The sequence below is a fragment of the Populus trichocarpa genome, chromosome 19, assembly GCF_000002775.5.
Source record: "Populus trichocarpa isolate Nisqually-1 chromosome 19, P.trichocarpa_v4.1, whole genome shotgun sequence".
NCBI lineage: Eukaryota > Viridiplantae > Streptophyta > Magnoliopsida > Malpighiales > Salicaceae > Populus > Populus trichocarpa.
The window spans coordinates 11784844-11803345 of record NC_037303.2 but is presented as its reverse complement, the minus strand read 5'-3'; the positions used below and the strand labels follow the sequence as shown (position 1 = coordinate 11803345).

At 31.9% G+C, this 18502-nt stretch overlaps 2 protein-coding genes across 3 annotated transcripts; both read right to left on the bottom strand.

Annotated features, from left to right (window-relative positions):
- Window positions 1–9412: 9412 nt before the first annotated feature.
- Window positions 9413–10607, bottom strand: LOC7475775 (uncharacterized). Its single transcript, XM_002325494.4, has 2 exons — window positions 10439–10607; window positions 9413–9917 (listed from the first exon to the last, which is right to left on the bottom strand). Exons 1-2 carry the CDS (start codon window positions 10515–10517, stop codon window positions 9682–9684), a joined length of 315 nt encoding a protein of 104 aa, XP_002325530.1. The 5' UTR covers window positions 10518–10607; the 3' UTR covers window positions 9413–9681.
- Window positions 10608–13865: 3258 nt separating this feature from the next.
- Window positions 13866–17728, bottom strand: LOC7475774 (elongation factor 1-gamma). Of its 2 annotated transcripts, none has more exons than XM_002325493.4 (8): window positions 17562–17728; window positions 17392–17455; window positions 16290–16439; window positions 16145–16205; window positions 16004–16056; window positions 15790–15891; window positions 15145–15670; window positions 13866–14507 (listed from the first exon to the last, which is right to left on the bottom strand). In XM_002325493.4, the coding sequence occupies exons 2-8, from the start codon at window positions 17398–17400 to the stop codon at window positions 14128–14130; spliced, it is 1281 nt and encodes a 426-aa protein (XP_002325529.1). In that variant the 5' UTR covers window positions 17401–17455; window positions 17562–17728; the 3' UTR covers window positions 13866–14127. The 2 variants fall into 2 exon arrangements, with proteins under 2 accessions (XP_002325529.1, XP_024447614.1); XM_024591846.2 differs by having other exon boundaries at window positions 17392–17481; window positions 17562–17692.
- Between the last annotated feature and the right edge of the window lie 774 nt (window positions 17729–18502).

Here is an 18502-nt window from a genome sequence, read left to right as displayed (position 1 = left end):
TCTTTGTTAATTAACTTTTAACTTAAAGATAATTTATATTTGATTTTTAATTAGTGTTTGTGTAGATGAGAAATAACAAAAAAGATTAAAAAGAAAAACCATATTATTTCCTCATGTTTTGTATAAAATAAACTGATTGATAAACATTTAAATTAAGGAAATCACTTTATTTATATTGTAAAGCCCCTTGAGCTTGAAACTTATATACAAACTCACATTACCTTGTGCTTGATTTTTATCAAATAAATAGGGTGGTGAGATTCGAACTTGCGATCACTTGGTCATCAAGACTCTAATACCATGATAAAGAACCATCTGAACCCAATAATTTAAACTATTAGGTGAGATCCTAAGATATGATTTATATTATTCTCTAATATACATTAACTAACTAGATTTAATATTGACTAACTAAATTTAACATGAAAATGAAACTCTAATGCTTATGCTTACATGCACTCTTATGGTGAAGGGGGTATTTTTCCATAGGATATCATGATGCAATTCGAACCTTCAAGAGATTGTAATTTTTTTTCTTTTTAAATACATCAATTCAAATGTTAATAATATATTCAAGACATAAAAGGAGAGATTGTTTCCCTATTATCTTAACAAAAAAGAAAAAAAAAACTATGGACATTTTCAAAGGTGTGGATAAAATCAAATGCCAGGGGTCAATCTGCTCAGATTTTATTACTCTATCAAATCGAGTCAATTAAATCTAACTATTGTAGCAGATTGGCTCCAAAATGATATGATGATCTTGCATGGAGGTGGTGGTAATTACATTTTGAGCTGTTTGTCCTGTGGTTGCGAACGAAGTTCCTACAACGCCTAGGTTTTTTGGGCATCGACACGAGATTTAAATACGATATTAAATACAATAGTAGTCGATATGGATATTGACAACAACATCGATGTCCAAAACATATGCATAGACTTACCTCTTTTAGAAATGAAGAAGCACTATAGAAAGAACAGAAAAAGAGTGATATAGTTATGAAAATACTTACAATTCGGAATTTAAAGTATATATATTAACTTCATCCAAGAAAATGTAAGGATATCTTATGGTTTGTTCGGTTAAATTAATTCATATTAACACAAAAAAATTCAAACATAAAAGATAAGGAATCTGAAATTCTTATTAATCTATTTATTCGTAAATACTTGAATCAATCTAAATACAAAGAGATTATATATAAGTTAAACTAAAAATATTATTCTATCCTTAATAAATAAAATAAAAATAAATATATTATTTAACATGCTCCACACCCCTTGATTAAAATTAAACTCCTTTATAGTATATATCGTCGGGTATTTTAAAGCGGGTTTCACTACCAGTGAGGATTCGAAACGGAGGACTAGCCCTTACTGCTAGACTCAATCCTATAGTTGCTACTACAAGTATTACTTGTTAAATAAATTTTATTGTAAAGAATGTGATTTGTAAGAGTCGTCATACAAATTATTATAGGAAACTAGCCAAAGTTCAAGAACATGGTTTAATCTTTTCGTCACTAAATTAACATTAATTAAAGAAAATAGAAAAGTGAGGGGAAAAAAGAATCAGATGAAGTAAAATTGAAAAATTGAAAATCATCATAGATAAGAGCTAACGATGACGATATATAATTGAATACATGTTATAGAAGACAGTAGTTTTAATGGCATGAAAATGACGGCCATGTGGAAGTCAATTACAGCCCATAACTTAGATTACATTTTAGGAAAACTTGCAGATAAACATGGAAGCTTTCTTTTTACTACTTCTGTACCAGGTTTCGTGTATGGTGTTCTGTGTCTCCTCCTCCACTCTCGGTGAAAAGTACTGGGAGTAAATATATGTCCATTTATGTACACTTGATGATAACTCAATATTTAATAGATTTATGCAAATCTTGTTGAACTTGGTTGGTCAAATTAGTTAAACAATTGATGTTGTTAACTGTATATATGCGTTATAGGAAAAAGGTTAAAAATATGGAAAGATTTTCTTGTTTTTTGGTCAATTTCATATTCCCCAAAAAATTATATGCATGGTCTCTAGCTCAAAGAGTTTTCTACCATACACGACCAAATCCTGACATTTCACCCACTTACAAATTTCATCCACTTATAATTTCAATTATATACATGTATCATGTGTAAATTGTTTAGAAAATTTAATTAATAATTGAATCTGATTATTAATAAATAGCTAAAATGAAATATGGATGGATCTTCCACTGAAAACCTGGTAATGCTAGTATTGGGGTGCTTTTCGAGATCATAAGAATGTGTGTTAGAGGATATTATAATTAAACCATATCTTAGGATCTTACCTAATAGCTTAAGCTATTGGATTAAAATGATTTTTTGAGATGGTATCAAAGTCTTGATGACCATACGGTCACGAGTTTAAATCTCATTATTCTTATTTATTTGATATATAAAAATTAAACACAAAGTAGTGTGGACCTATAATAATATAAATCATATCTTGGAACTTTACCTAACAGTTTAAACTATTGAGTTTCCCGTGAAACAAAGCTAATTACAGTGATTAAAGCACTAGAACTATCATCTAATAGCGAAGAATGTACAGGGAAGAGAATTATAATTGAATTAGATTCTTCCAATGTGATCAACTGGATGATTAAAGAGTCTAATAAATCATGGAAATTCCATGTGCTTTTCATCTTTGCATCCATATTTTTTTCAGGTTTGAGACTGGTAAAGTATTCAGACGTTTTGAGGGAGGATAATAGTATGGCATATGCCCTTGCAAAACATGGTGTTACTAGAAATTGTGAACTGATGGCTTGGTTTTAACAATTCTTTCTTCAAATTGCTTATATATTCTATAATCACCATGGAGATTTTCAGGTTTCTAGCTTTTTTGAAGCTCAGGCTGATATTTTGACTTCATTAGTTACTGAGAGATATAAAGTTCATGGCTTAAAGAAGTAGACTGTTGGTAGTTTATAAGAGATAGAATTAGGCATGGGATGGATCTCTAAGTACAGTACTCGACCACTACTGCCATGGTTGATGCTTCCTTTGGCTTGTTCTTTTTTACTTATGATGTAATTGTTTCCATGTGTCTTTATGGGCTATGGTTTGTGCCTTTCTTAGGCTTTATTACTTTTGCTTATATATATAAAAAAAGATATAAAAATATGGATTTTAGTTAAAAGAAAAATTATCATAATGCAGGAAGATATATGTCCATTTTATATTTCTGGGGTTTTCTTTTAATAAGCACTATAGGTAAAGCCAAAGGTGGCAGGAAATAGGGACCCTAGTGGTCATCATATGAAACAGATCCAAAAAATGAAAACATTCAAAGAAAACAGAGTCAAAAGAATCAAAACCCAGATCTCCAGCCCTCGTCAATTCCTTTCCCAGAAAACCAGTAACAATCTGCTTCATTTATGCTTGAATTGCATGCCATTAGCTTTCTGCATCATATAACCTCGATGATGTATCTAATGATGATCATTCCAACCCAACCAGAAGTGAGACTAGTAACAAGCAGATACAACATAGAGAATATATCTGAATTAGAGATTTTCATAGCCATGCATAAACTCCTCTACTCTACGGACTTCTTGGTTAGCAACAATATCTGCATAGTGATTACCGTCCTTCTATTTTTTATAAGTAAAAGGTTACAATGTGAGCTTTCAATCAATCTGTTGTTACATGGGCTTTGGTGGTCGTCGGTTAATTTGCTGTGAATGTGGTAGTGGCGTGGCTGTTGCTAGTGAGAGGCTGGTCTTGGATGAGGGAGAGAGGAAAAACTGCTGTGTTCGGTGAAGATAAAGGAGATGGGTTGTATTTTGGCTGGAAAAAAGGGCAACTGTGGTGGTGTAAGAGGGGTCGGCGGTAGTGAAACCGTCAGGGGAGATGGAGGAGAAAGGTAGATGGGTAGCTAGGATTTTTTAGTTTTTTTTTTTAGCTCAGCTAACAGTTTGTTTCTGGCTTTTTCTCCGTCTTTTTCATAATGTTCTCTACGTGTTTTAATGTGTTTGTCTCTTTTCCTTAGACTTCAATTTATATTTTTACTATTCCTCTTTTTACATTTTACGGATTGTAATAGTGAGATTTTTAAAAAAAATTGAACTTTGTTTTAGCATAATTGGATCCAAATTAAAGTCTAATTTCATGGTTTTTTTTTTTTTTGTTGATTGAATTGAAAATCAGGGAACTAAAATGCAAAACAAGAGTGACATGGAGGGTGGATTTAAATTTGTTTGTAAAATAGATTTTTGTCCCCCATGTTTTTTTTGCTATAAGGTGATCGGTTCTTTGTTTTTTTTAATAATTGTATTTTGATACTGAACTTTATTTTCATCATTTTTCGATCCTTAGCGGGTAAGAAGAGAGAGAGGGGATTGTCAGAATTCGGCCTAGAGAGAGAAATTAAAATGTTATTTTTTTTATTCCGATCACCAAAATATTAGATATTTATTCCAAATAGTTCTATATAATAAAAAAAAGTTTGATTTAGATTTTTTTTTTAATCTTTAAGTGCCTAAAAAGACCAGATTAAAGATAGAAAACTATTAAAATTACCTGTAATATAAATGCTCGGTTGTTTTTACTGTATGTATTTTTACTATTCCTCCTCCCACATTTCACCGCCATTAGCAACAAGAGCATGCTTTTTAAGGTTTTTATTAGAGCAATGGCTGAACCTGATGAGATTAAAGAGCTAAAAAAGGCTAAAAAAAGCAAGAGGAGGAGGAGGAGGAGGAGGAGGAAGTCGATTCTAAAGGCAATGAAAGATAGAGGCAACAATGTTCGGAGCAAAAAGGAAAATGCATCACCCTTTAAAAAAGATACTAGAAAAATAAACAGAGCTCTTTGCTCTCTTCAAACCACTAATGGTTTCCTGGATGATTATGCTTCTAATCAACGGTCAAAAGGCAATCTTAAACCATTGGTAGATAAGACGTCATTTTAAATAAATAAAAAATTTAATTTTTTTAAAAATACTTTTAAAACGCTGAACAAATATAATCTTAATGTATTTGCTAATGTGGTTGTATTTCAAAAATATTTTTTATTTAAAAATATGTTAAAATAATAATTTTATTTATTTTTAATATCAACATATCATAATTATTAAAAAAGCATCTTAATATTTTTTTATAGATAAAATCACTTTGAAAATCATGTTGGACAAAAAAAAAAATAATCTTTTACTCTTTGTAAAGAACTTAAAAGTCATATTAGTTTAAAGTAATTTATTTTCTTTTTTTTTAAATCATATTATAGAGATTAATGTCCTAATTAAGAGCTTCCAGTTAGAATTGGACTCCTAGATCGGTTATTATTTTTTATATATATAGAATAAGTAATTAAATGAGGTCTTAAAATTAGTGTATAAAAAGATTTTTCTCATTAATATATTTTTTTGGCCTGCCTTCGTATCACAATTTCAAGGAGAAACAAACATGGGCCAAGGTCAAATTTCAATGTAAATGTCAAGGTTTCCTATTTAATTTAAACATATATAATTGTTTAAAGCTCAATTTGAACAATCAATATGGGCTCCATGACTTGTTATTTAATTGAACCTCATGGTTTGTTGCTTTTTTGAACTTTGTATTTTAATTTAAATGCAATGGTGTTACCTGAGACACAAACAATATTTGTTTGTAATTTAATGGGTTATTAATTTATGTTTGTTTGAACTGATGCAATTTTAACTAGAAGGGTGTTTCGTGATACTTCTCGGACCGGTCTAAATTTTCTCAATGTTAAAAAATAATATTCAAACGATGATAAATTAAAATAAATCGAGTTAAATTTACTAAAATACAACTCATAATATAAAACAGAAATAACCCGCAGAAAGAAAAGCAAAAAAAATTGTAAACTTCAAGACCTAATAACCTAATGTCAAAGATAAAAATAAAATTAAAAAAAATATATAATGTCAAAGAAGCAAACTTACGCCAACTTGGCCTGAATTGATAAATATTTCATAATCCGCGATATGAAATCGGGATAAAAATAAAAAAAAATTCAAAAGAAATATTTAGAAAAAAAAAAGTTAAACAAAAAAAAACTGTTATAAATAACTCAAGCTAAGCCGAGTTAACTTTATCACCCTGCTAATTAATTTATGTTTGTTGGAACTGATTTAGTTTTAATTTTCTGTAGAGCTCACACCATGCATGGTGCATATGTAACACAAGCTTGTCGAGAAAAAACATGGGCCAAAAAGATCAAATTAATTTCTTGTTCAATTGGTCGATCGATCATGAAAATGTTAATTACCATTCATTATGTTTGCGTGTAAATTTATAGGCGTTAACTTGTTCTTCATGGTTTCTCCATCGTTGTCATATCAGAGGACCACCCCTTCCTTACTTTTGGTGAGCTTTGGATGCTGAAATAGTCAGTTTACATGCATTTATACCTATCTAGCTAGTTAGTGGTGTTTATAATTGTACCCAGATATGGTATTAGTTTCCGTAGCAAGGTAGAATTGTTCATGTAGAATCTTCTTCTACAAATAGCATCCCGCTCTGTGGTCCAAAGGCTAAGTCATTTCCTGCAGGTGAAGCTTTACGCACAACCACCCCCTCACACACACAGTTAATTACATGGCACAGGTGTGATGATTTCTTTTTTCTTATGATAGATTTAGTTTCTGCGTAAGAAAACGGTTGGTTCTTGTTATGTTGAGTTAGAGTATATCAGTAGTTGGAGGGTTAGCATAATTAGCAGTTAATGGGACAAAGGAATGGCTTCAGACGACACGCAACAGCATAAATAGGGAGTCAACTGCTACCACCATAGGTGGAGTGCAGAGGCTGCTTAGGCTACAACTCATACCATGTAGAGATTCGAAGGCCGAAAATCTAGTTATGCTTTGATCAGGGCATTGGTGTATCCTATCTTCCTCAAGCTCCCCATATACAGCGGTGATTCTAGCAGAACATATACAGCACTGTAGTCGTAGTCGTAGGCGTCTCTGTTTGAATACTCTAAGAGACTTTGGCTTCAAATCAAAGATTAGGGACTAGAATGGAAGAGGTTCGAAGTTTAGGTGCTAAGGATAGCGAAGCGAGCGCTTGAAGATGTTCAGAACAACTTGAGCAGAGGATTGCCAACTTTGCCAATCAGTTACCCTCGACACATTTACATTCAGATTGTATATATCATCAGAGGTGAAATGTTAGTTAAACCAGATTGAAAGGTTGTGAGAAGAATCATTTAGAGTTCCTAGTGGATTGAGTTGCATACTATGTAAAAAATAAGAGGTCAGATTAATAGTTGAACTACAAAGGTAGAACGCTTTGACAGAGAAAGAACATGGTTAAGAAATGGAATGTGAAAGGTCTAGTCAAACATAGAAGAAGCTTCTGAGCTCGCACAATGGCCAAACTTGCTCTTGCACGCATGGTCAACATAGGCACCTCGAGGAATTTTTCAAAGATTTTAGTCGTCTTGTTAGCTGCAACCGCTGAAACAAGGCCCCCTTTAGTGCATCAGGTTATATATATATATATATATATAAAATTGTATGATTCTTTTGCAGTGCATAAAAATATGCAGTATTTTCAATAGTCAAGGTTGTTGTGAGAACGGCCTTGATGCAGAACCTGCCAATCGTATCGATCTGGTTCCAATCCAAATTCAACTTAATTAATTGAATTTCAGAAATGATTTATAAGATTCAGCCACATACACAAGATTATGCAATCTGTGACGGAGGAGCGATTCTAACTGGCATCATGCATTTTCGCCGGAGTTTTACTGGGACGAATCAAATCTTGGGAATGAATCCAAAGGTCTATCACCTTTTCGGCCAGAAGATCTGGCCTTTTCAAACTACAATAGCACCCTTCACTAATGTAATAGATTGCTCCAACCACTATATACATGTCAATGCACCATTTCTTGTTTTTCTTTTTTTAATTAATAGAGAAGTGAACGATCCAGAATGGGCTTGAGGAAGAATGTTCGAAAGACTAACACAACATTATCAGAACCCTACGAGTACGTCAGATCTGTAAGCATCCATAAAATAAAGTTCAGGGGAGAACTGCTGCCGACCGAGGCGACAAGACTTAGAATCCCAAAAAATTCAATTTTTTTTTTAAAAAAAAAATTAATATATTTTGTATATTTTAGATCATTTTAATATGCTGATGTCAAAAATAATTTTTAAAATATAAAAAAATATCATTGACATGCATTTTAGCACGAAAAGTTATTTGAAAAGCAACAACCACACTGTCAAATACACTCTTAAAATCTCCGCTTTAAATAAACCATTAAAAGGGTGTTCCTTGTTTTTTATCAGAATTTGAAAAAAAAAATTGTTTTTAAATAAATTTTTTAAATATTTTTGGATTGTTTGGTTTGCTATATTAAAAATAAATTTTTAAAAATAAAAATATATATTTTATTTTAATATATTTCTAAATAAAAAAAATATTTAAAAGATAATTGTGTTTGCTTTCCATCAGGTCAAGAAATAAAGGCCATCTCCAAGGAAAAATATAAAAGAAAAGCCAAAAGAAAAAGGTCAATTTTGGCTTTCACCTCTCATTAAGCTCCAAGAGGCGAGCTATATTGAGAAGTATTCAAAAATAACATTTCAGGTTGAAATGGTATTCCTATATATGGGTTAGAAAAGCCAAAAAATTATTTAATATATTTTTATACAAAAAAAAAATTATGATTGAAATTGTATTAATTAGTTACAATTAATAAATAATTATATCAATATCAAATATATTATAATACAATTAGTTTTTTCAAATAGCTTTTTTCTATTAAAATGCATATATAAAAAAAATACTATATTTATACTGTTTAAAAAGCTATATTACCAATTTAGCTCTTCTTAATAGCTTCTCCCCCAACATCCAATATTCCAGCTAAATGGATCTACTCTCTAACCCTCATCTCTGAATGAAGCTGTCAAGACAAACTTGCTTCGAAATGCTAAATTTTGTATAGCAGTACTGGGCAGATAGTCACTTTTTAGGCTAACAAGTGGTCTGGATAATGAACCCTATCTTTAAAAAGGAAAATCATTTGCCTCAAAACAAGACGACATAAGGGTAAAGCATTTGCCATCACAACTTATCCAAACGAAGTTTTAAAAAGGAAAAACATTTGCCTCAAAACCTTGCATCATCTTCAATGTATGAAATGTATGAAATTTATTAAAAATATGACTACTAAAAGCCCAGCATCATCTTGCAGGTATTTTCTCCAATTACATTGTTGATTATATAATTACACCTATGTGAGTTCATTATTTTCAGGGCTGGCAACTGGATTTTCATGTTGTTACAAGGAGACTTACTAATGGGAAGCAACTACAAGATGAAGACCATTTACAAATAGAAAAGGGCAAGGTGGAGAACAAAATAAAATCACATAAACAAAGCACTTGGAAGGGGAAATGCTAAACCACTTTAGCTGAATCAAAACTGTTTGATTTGCAAAAAAGAAAAAATAATTCCATGGACTTTAAGATTGCCTATTAGCATAATCGGTATATATGACCTACAGTATAATACACAACAGGGAAAAGTTTGCACCACCAGACTAAAATTTTCCCGAACCTGTAATTATAAGATAACAAATTGTATAAGAGATCAAAGTTGCGATGCACACCTCAACTAGATACAGTCAAAGCACCAAAACAAGAAAGTGATCTCAATCCCTGATGCCAAGTTCAACCTCAAGCTCATCATCATCTTCGAAAAGCTTTAGAAGACGGGCATGCTGCTCTTCCCTCTTCTTCTTTTGCCAAATCTTAATCAATAACATGGTAAATCCAATGATCGCCACGACACTGAGACAGGCTATTACCACCTTAATTCCCACTGAGCTTTTTGAATGACTCGCAGGTTTATTTGTATCTTTAGGATTCGCCGGGTCACTCGCTAAACCTTGAAACAGACAAGAAAATTTTGAAACCCAACTTTAATTAGTGAAATAAATGTTGCCTGTCCTGACTAAATACAACACAAAACTCAAAATCATGCTTTAAGACAGCAAAAACTACACAAACAGAATCATGAGAATTACATCTTACGCAATTAAATTTCAGGTCACAAATTGATAAATACAAGAAGAAAATTCGGGTCTTGAAACCATTGAACAAATATTATTCCTAAGAAATTGATTTTGTTAGCTACCCATTAGAGCTTAGATCCAAAAGTCTCTAACTTTCTTGAAAGTGGGAAAAGAATGAACTAACCCCAACTAAAATTCATTATTTAGCATCTGTCTGTTTTCCTTCTTTAGTTTTCCCAGAAACCAAACAGATAGATTATCGAAAATTCAACAAGAAACAGAAACTAAAAACTAAAGAATCATAGCAATCCTGAAATTCCAAAGAGTGGGTATCGCATGTATCAAGTCAATACAAGTAAATCAAGAAAGAAAATGAAAAACAAAATGGAGGTACCTGAAAGAAGATGCAGAGAAATTGACAAGAAGAAAATAACAAAAATCTGTAGAGATCCAAACCCACAACAACTCCTCATTTTTTTCCTTTGTAAAATTAAGATTGTTGTGATAGAGGGGGGGGGGGGGGGGGGGGGGGGGGACAGTAGCAGCAGTTTGGTCGGAAGTTGAAAAAATGAATACTTGCGTTAGTTGTGGGAGACCTTTTATTACAATTTACACGTCTCTGGCATGCGACTGCTCTGATGCTTCCGGTTCTATGTTCACGTGAGCCTCACGTGACCAGTCATTGATTTTATTTTATTGTTAATTTTATTTTTATTTTTAGTTTTTATTTTTTATTTTTTGATATTTAAGTGATTAATTTAATTGATCATATTATCAGGTGAGTTCCAATGGTCTACAGCCATCGAGCAAAAGAATATTATATAACAAAAAAAGTTAAAATGGAAGGTGAAAACAATGTAGTTATAGATTTATTTTATTATTTATTGTGATTGTATAATTAATTTTTTATCCTTAAAAAAAAAACAAAACAAAAACAAAGATCTTGGTGTCAAGAGCATAGTTTTCAGACCCGGCCCGGTTCAAGGTCCAAGTCCCGGGTTTTGACCGGGTCTCCGGATCAATTCTTTTTTTTAAATCAAAACAACGTCGTTTTAGTAAAAAACAAAAACAAAAATCAACAGGTCGCAACCGGGTTTTTGACCGGGTCACGCCGGATTTTTCCTTCCCCTATTTTTTCTTCAACCCGACCCGGTTCGAGTCCCGAGTCGACTCGCCGGGCCGAGTTTCAAAACTATAGTCAAGAGTGTACAAGGCTTTCTGCATGGTCTAACAGTTCTTATAAGATTGATCGGGAATATATATATTTGTTTTTAGTTTTTTAGCACAAACCTGTTATTTTGTATTTTGTTTTTTTTTATATATACTAAACAATAATATAAATTATATATTGAAATTCAATTTAAAATTTTAATTTTATTTAACTAAAATAGTTGTTTAACATAATAAAAATATTCACATTATAGGTTTGGTGTGGAGAATTCATAAGCTTGATTTAGAAATATATCTCGATTGAATATTCAAACAATTCAACTCTTTGGAAATCAAGTTGTACCGATGGGATAAAAGAGAAGACCAATGCCATAGATTGTTCATGAAGAGTGAGTGAAGAAATCAAATTAACAATAATGAAAACAATGTGCATTGCGTCCTTGATATGTAGTCCTACGGAATGCCAAGCTTTATTCTTGGAATTAGGAAGTACTAATTTTGTGTTTCTAAATAGGTCAAAGTACTTGAAAATAAGAAAATTAAAATTAAAAATTTGTTCAATTAGTAGTTTTTTTAACACTTTTTAACATTTTATTCTTCAAAACTAAATTGATTAAAAGTTAAGTTTATTAATTGAATTTAAATTCAGAATTTTATGAGTAACAAGCTTTTAATGATTAAACCAGGTTTTCCGAGCTTCACCTAGATTTACTTGATTTTTTTTTAAGTTGGTTTTTCTTCTTTTTTTATCCCTTTTTAGAAAGTTTTACTTCGTTATTTTTTGCGGTTTATTTTTTATTGGGTTAGCTCCGGGTTCGTGATTATGATCACCGGTCTCAAAGGTTAGCATGGATTCACTTCTTTTTTTAATTGATTTATTTCAATTTAACCTATCAAACTTTTTTTCATGATTTTTTTTATAAGATTATCACAATCCTATGCACATTGTCATAAGATTTTCAAACTCACTTGATTTGAAAGGGCTTTAAAAAGAAAAAACTTGCTTCTTTTTTCTTACAATTCCACCATTTAATATTAGATTGTTTAATAATCCGAATAGGTTCAGGTCCGAGTTTTTTTTTTACTTTTTTTTTATTGTTTTTTTTTAATTTATTTATTATTGTAGTGTTTTTTATATTATTTAAATTGTCAATTAAACCAATAACTCAAGACTTAGATTTCTTTTACCCTAGCATTTTTTTAAACATTGAAAGCCCAAGGCACAGTGCAAACAACAAATCTAGTTAACAAAAAACTAAACGGGGTGGTGTTTTTATTATACACCACCTCATAAAATACTATTTATTTCAATAAATTTTTTTTAATCTATATATTTTTTTTAATTATATCATTCAACATTTGATTTATTGGAGATTGAGTTTCATAATTTATTGTGGTTTGCTTTATATATGGTTAGTTCATTCTTATGATCCTTGTTGCGAGTTTGACAAGTTAATTTGATTGACTAGAGTTTTTTCTTATTTTTTTTTCTCATTGATCAACATTAGGTTAATTAAGAATTAGGTTTCATGATTTATTTTGACTTTCTTTTTATGAAGTTATCTCAGTCTCATGACTTGAGTTGCAGTTTGAAAGTTTGGTTAGCTAACCCGATTGACTCAAGTTTTTTTTTTTGTTTTTTTTTAATTTGTAGTTTTTTAATTTTATCCTTCAACTTCATATTGATTATGAATTAACCTTCATGATTTATTTTGGTTTTCTTTCTATGAAGTTATCTTAATCTCATGGCTTGAGTTGCGGTTTGCAGGTTTAGTTGATTAACCCGATTGACTCAAGTTTTTTATTTTTTTTAATTGATAGTTTTTCAAATTCATCCTTGAGCTTTGAGTTGATTAAAAATTAGGTTTTATGATTTATTTTGGATTGCTTTCTATGAAGTTATCCTGATTTTACTACTCGAGTCACGTGGTTTGCTGGTTAACTCAGGTAAGCTCAAGTCGTTTTATTATGTCCTGTTTTTATATTGATTTTTTTTTTAATTTTATCTTTCAACAATGAATTTATTGAAAACTAACATTAATAATTTGTTTAAAATTTCTTTATATGAGGTTATCCTAGTTTCATAACTCGTAACAAGTTAACCTGGGTTGACTCAAGTTATTTTTTCTGTTTACTTTCTAAAAAATTATCCTGACCTCATGACCTGAATCATGAATATGATAAATTAACTCAAGTTTTTTTTTTTTTTTATCTTTTCTTTAATTTTTTTAACTTTTTTTTCAAAATCATAGTTTGTTTCAATTTATTTTATTTAGAATTATCATAGTCTCATAATTCAAGTCAAAAATTTGCCAAGTTAACTCAAAATTAATATAAATCAATCCAATATGTTTTTGTTTTAATATTTTTTTTTTATAAAAAAAATGTTTTCTTCATTCTTCAACACCAAGTCAATAAAAAATTAAACCTTATAATTTATTTTATTTAAAGTTTTAATGATCTTACAATCTGAATTGTAGATTTAATAGATTAACCCAAATTGACATAGATCAATCCAATATATTTCTATTTCAATACTTAAAAAAAATTAATTTCTTGAGGTTTTACAAGTTAAACTATATTTTTACCGGTCGTTCAAGTTGTTTTTAAACTCGTTAAGTCAATTAAATCAAATCAAGTAAACCTCTACATGATTTAAAAGTTTTTTTTTTTTTACTAAAAAATATTAGCAACACCTAAATATTTCTTTTACATATTAAAAAAAAAATTAATCTAACCAACATCATTGCTGTAGCTTAATTATTCCAGACTATCATCACAAAGCTGCTATTGGTGTCACAAAAAGACCACTGCAAACAAAAATTGAAGACCAAAGACAGAATTTAGAAAAGTTTAAACAGCAATTTAGGAGAACCCTGAGCTTTGTAAATAACAGAGCAGGCAGAAACTTGATCACTTGAAGCATTTGGCATCCAATAGAGGCTCCCCCTCAAAAGGCTCATAATCTTCAATCATCTGACTGGCTCGCTCCTTCTGTTCTTCATCTGTGATGTCAACCTTCTTCCACTCATAAAGCTCCATGTCATAGCACTCGTCGATCACAAACTGGGGAATCTCTTGTCCACGGAAGAGCCACAGCCCCTTCACCTTGAATGGTGGTCCTGAGCCAATCACCAGCATCTTCCCAAAAGCATACTTACGAGCCAAGTCCATTCTCTGAAGGAAACCACCTACCTTGTTTAATGTCACAAATGACACTGTATTCTCATCATTGTACTTGTAATCACAAAACCAAAGGGAATAGCCCTCAGGATCATACATTTCCCAAAATCCTGCAAACAAAGGCAATAACAAATCTTATTACCTAGAAAGTCCACTAAGAGAACCTGAGTTTCCTATTCTGAAAGAAGGATGAATTTTTTTTTCTTTTACAATGAAAAAGCAATCACGAAAACTTAATTTATGAACTTCTTTTCTTCCCGGGAAATTTCAAAACCAACAAAGGGATTTTTAGGGGTTTTGTTATAACTTAATCATTAGGAAGCTACCCAGTCTAAAAATAAAAACAGGAGAACACCAACCCATGAACTGGAAATGACTCGGAAGAAAGCTAGATGGGATTCAATTGGGGAAAAAAAAACCCCCATGTAGGTATGTAATTTATGGAGGAAAACAGAACAGAAGCATGAGCAAGTATTAAACATGAAAGATCTAAGGTAACTCTAAAGTGCATGCAATCATTAGCCAAACATTAACAGTCTTAATTTCTCATTTATCACAGGAGAGAATCACTAGCCAAACTGTGTATCTGCAATCATCAAATAGTTTAACTACTAACGGGCCAGAAACACAGGCGAATTCAAAGGGCCAAGAACAGTGCTAGATTTTAATGAAATCTATATTATGTGAACAAACTTAATAATCATATTCACACGAAGAAAAAGGTGGGGAAATGTTTTGCAGAGCTACCTTTAATTGCAACCTCACGGAAGTTGGTCTTTGTGTTAGAATAAAGCCTCTTCCATTCATCAAGGATCATCTTACTAGGAGGCAAAAGATCAAGAGGATTCTTAGGCTTGGGCTTGGGCGCCTCTTCTGCTTCACCAGCCTCTTCTGCTTTAGGCTTTGCTGATTCTTTCTTGGTTTCCTTCTTTGGCTCCTCCTTCGCCTTAGGAATTGCAGGTTCCTTAGGTTTTGCAGGTTCCTTTTGTTGTGAAGGCTTTTGCACAGGAGGAACAGATTCTGTTTGTTTCACTTCACCCAATATCTTGCGGAAATTCGGCTGATTAACCATAGTCCAGAAGTATCTCTCAACATGGGGAAATTCTGAAGTGAAGGTTTTTGTCAAAAGACGGCTAAATCCCAAAGTCAGGTTACAGGTCAAAACGATATCAGCCAATGTCAAAGAATGTCCAACCAGATAAGTGCTGGTGGAAAGATGGGTGTTCAAAGCTGTGAGTGCTCTCTTCAATGCAGCAATTGCAGCTTCCTCAGCCTTAGGTAGATTAAAAGTAAAATACAAGAATAATGAACCAATTGCTGCCAGTATATAAAAATATATTCCGAATAACAATATTCAACTCTAGTTCCATAGAGAAGAAGAATTTGACTAACCGGAGGAAGGTATACAGCAAAACCAATTCTTGGTATGAACCAGCGCAAAATATTGGCATCAATCTCCAATGTTGCAAAATCAATCCATTGCTCAATGCGGGCCTGCAAAGCCCAGTTTAGAGAGCAATTTTGGGAAACAATAAAGGTCTATTTGAATGGACAGCATGCCAAACACTTCTCGAGTATGAACATCACCAAACCTAGCATCACTTACATATTCGATCAATGAAGAGCCATAGAGGGGATTATCAGCCTTCAGGCGAGTAACTGCACCAAGAAGTAGCTGACAACTGAGAACATATCATACTGCTGTGGTAAATAAACAGAGAGAATATAATTTTTTATTATGCCTCACCATAGCGTGCAATAGCATTACTCTCAAATATGGGACCATCTGGAGTTTCCAACACAGGAACCTACAGACAAAACAACCTTATATGTAAAAATGAACACAACAATCATGGCACACCTTAAATAATTTCTGATGGTACACAACACACCTTTCCAATGGGGTTCATCTTAAGAAACTCTGGTGTCTTATTTGACACACCCATCTCAAAATTCTTGACCAGTTCAACTTGGACACCACTATACTCAGCAGCAATGAGTGTCTTCAAAGCATTTTTGTTTGTGCTGCCCGCATGTAATACCTTGAAGCAAATAAACAAGAATGTTTGAGATTCAGAAACAGATCTGTTATAGAATTTTTAAGGAACGACAATTTCAAACACCTCAAACTGTTCCATGTGCTTTGGTCAAATAAATCACAGTGCCACCAACCAGTTAACCATAACAAAAACATCATTGCTAAAGTCCAAGAAAAAAGAATAGTCTAATCTTGTCAGCATGAAGGATGTGTTGGAATACGGGTCTAAGCCCCTTCTAAATACAAAGGCTCAAACTTCATTACATTAGGCCAAAAACCCCACTTAGCATTTCCAACTTAGCACTCCATAAATCAACAAAGGAAAGGCACTAGTCATATGCACACATGAATAGGCATGTAAACCGTGACAAAGCCAACCGAAAACATCCAGACCTACTGTAAACATTACCTAAGAAATTAAAATCCAACAATTTGAATAAAATAAATAAATACCAACGTCAAAAAGTCCATTTCCACATCTAGATTGAAAAAGAAACACAAAAAGGGTCAATCCAGAAATTAACAGCAAGTTGATCATCTGAATTTCAACATTTTCGTTTCAAGAACTTTTCGAAGGATAATACTAAAGATAACCATCTAGTTCCTACATCTGTGCAGCAAAAATAAGTGCAATCCCTCATTTTCACCAATTTCCACACCCTTAGTTCATGTAGACATACGAAATGCATTATCCATATACATCCTAGCTTCAATTGAACGTATAATTGTAACTAATCATGATAACACACCATCTACAAGTGATCGACTTTACCATCAACTATACTACACAATAAATAAACATTAATAAATTCAAGTGTGATTTTCCTTTCCTTTCCATTCCTCGCTGTTTTTCTCAATTTTCAATGCAAGACAACCTGATCAGTACAACAGATCTAAACACTAAACTAAATAAAAAACAAACTAAATCCCAGAAAGTAAAAATGCTCATTACTTACCAGAGCCATGACTTAACAGAAGATTGTTCAGTTGCTCCAGATAGATCAGATTAGCAATACAGAGCTGGGAAAACAAACCCCAAAAGAAAACTGTCATTACTATCTACAAAATTATTACAGTGAACATTAAAAAACGTTAAGTTTGATCTGCGATGAAGAGTGGAAGTTACCTTTTGTAAGAATAAAGTCCAGCTCTTGTGGAGATAAACAGAGAGCGAAGGTAAGGTGAGGAAGGGTAAGGCTCAGACAAGCAAGCGAGAAAGCGTGGGTTTAAGAAGTTAGCAGTAGGGTTGGGAACTGTGACATGAGCGTGGTGTGCGGGTCCTAATCTTTAAGACCGGCTCAAGGCCGGGTTATAACTTGGACGGGTCAATACCTGGATTGCCAGGTTAACCTATAGATATCACTAGATTGTAAGTACATGCTATGTTTTGGGTTTGATTGAACAAAAACATAAAAAGAAACATATTGCAACTAATATTTTTTTAGCAGATAAAAAAACTCAATCTATTTGGGAGTTCATTCAATGGGTTTAAAAATAACTTAAACGATTGATAAAAATATATTTTGATTAAAATAATTCAATTTATAATCCAGGTCATGAGACCATAGTAACCCCATATAAAGCTAATCGAAATAAATTATAAAACTCAATTCTCAATTAAATCAATATTAAAAGATGAAATTGAAAAAAAATAATTTTAAAAAATAACCTACGTCAATCCTAATTAACCTCCAAATTCACGACTCGGATCATGAGACTATGATAACCTTATAGAAAATAAATTGAAATAAATTATGAAATCTAATTTTCAATCCTCTTAAAGTTAAAAGAAGAAATTAAAAAAAAATCATTTAAAAAAAACATAAAAGAGGTATGAGTCAATCCAAGTTAACACAACAAACTTATGACCCAAGTCATGAAAACAAAATAACCTCATAGAAAATAAATAAAAAAAACAACCCAAGTCAACCAAAATTAAGCTACCAATTTCATGACCCAAGTAAAAAAAAAAACCATTTAAAAAAACAAAAAAACTTGACTTAATTTAGTTAACTCGTCAAACCCGTAACACAGATCATGAAAACTAAGATAATTATATAGAAAGAA

Bases quoted from the DNA above. Each gene is read 5' to 3' on its own strand.
- LOC7475775 (XM_002325494.4), bottom strand. From the start codon at position 10,517: ATGAGGAGTTGTTGTGGGTTTGGATCTCTACAGATTTTTGTTATTTTC. The intron at 9,918-10,438 runs GTACCTCCATTT...GTCTGTTTCAAG, and splicing joins TTCTCTGCATCTTCTTTCAG to GTTTAGCGAGTGACCCGGCG.
- LOC7475774 (XM_002325493.4), bottom strand. The intron at 16,206-16,289 runs GTGTGTTGTGTA...TTTTGTCTGTAG, and splicing joins AGATGAACCCCATTGGAAAG to GTTCCTGTGTTGGAAACTCC. The intron at 15,671-15,789 runs GTTAGTCAAATT...AATCTACCTAAG, and splicing joins TTGCTGTATACCTTCCTCCG to GCTGAGGAAGCTGCAATTGC.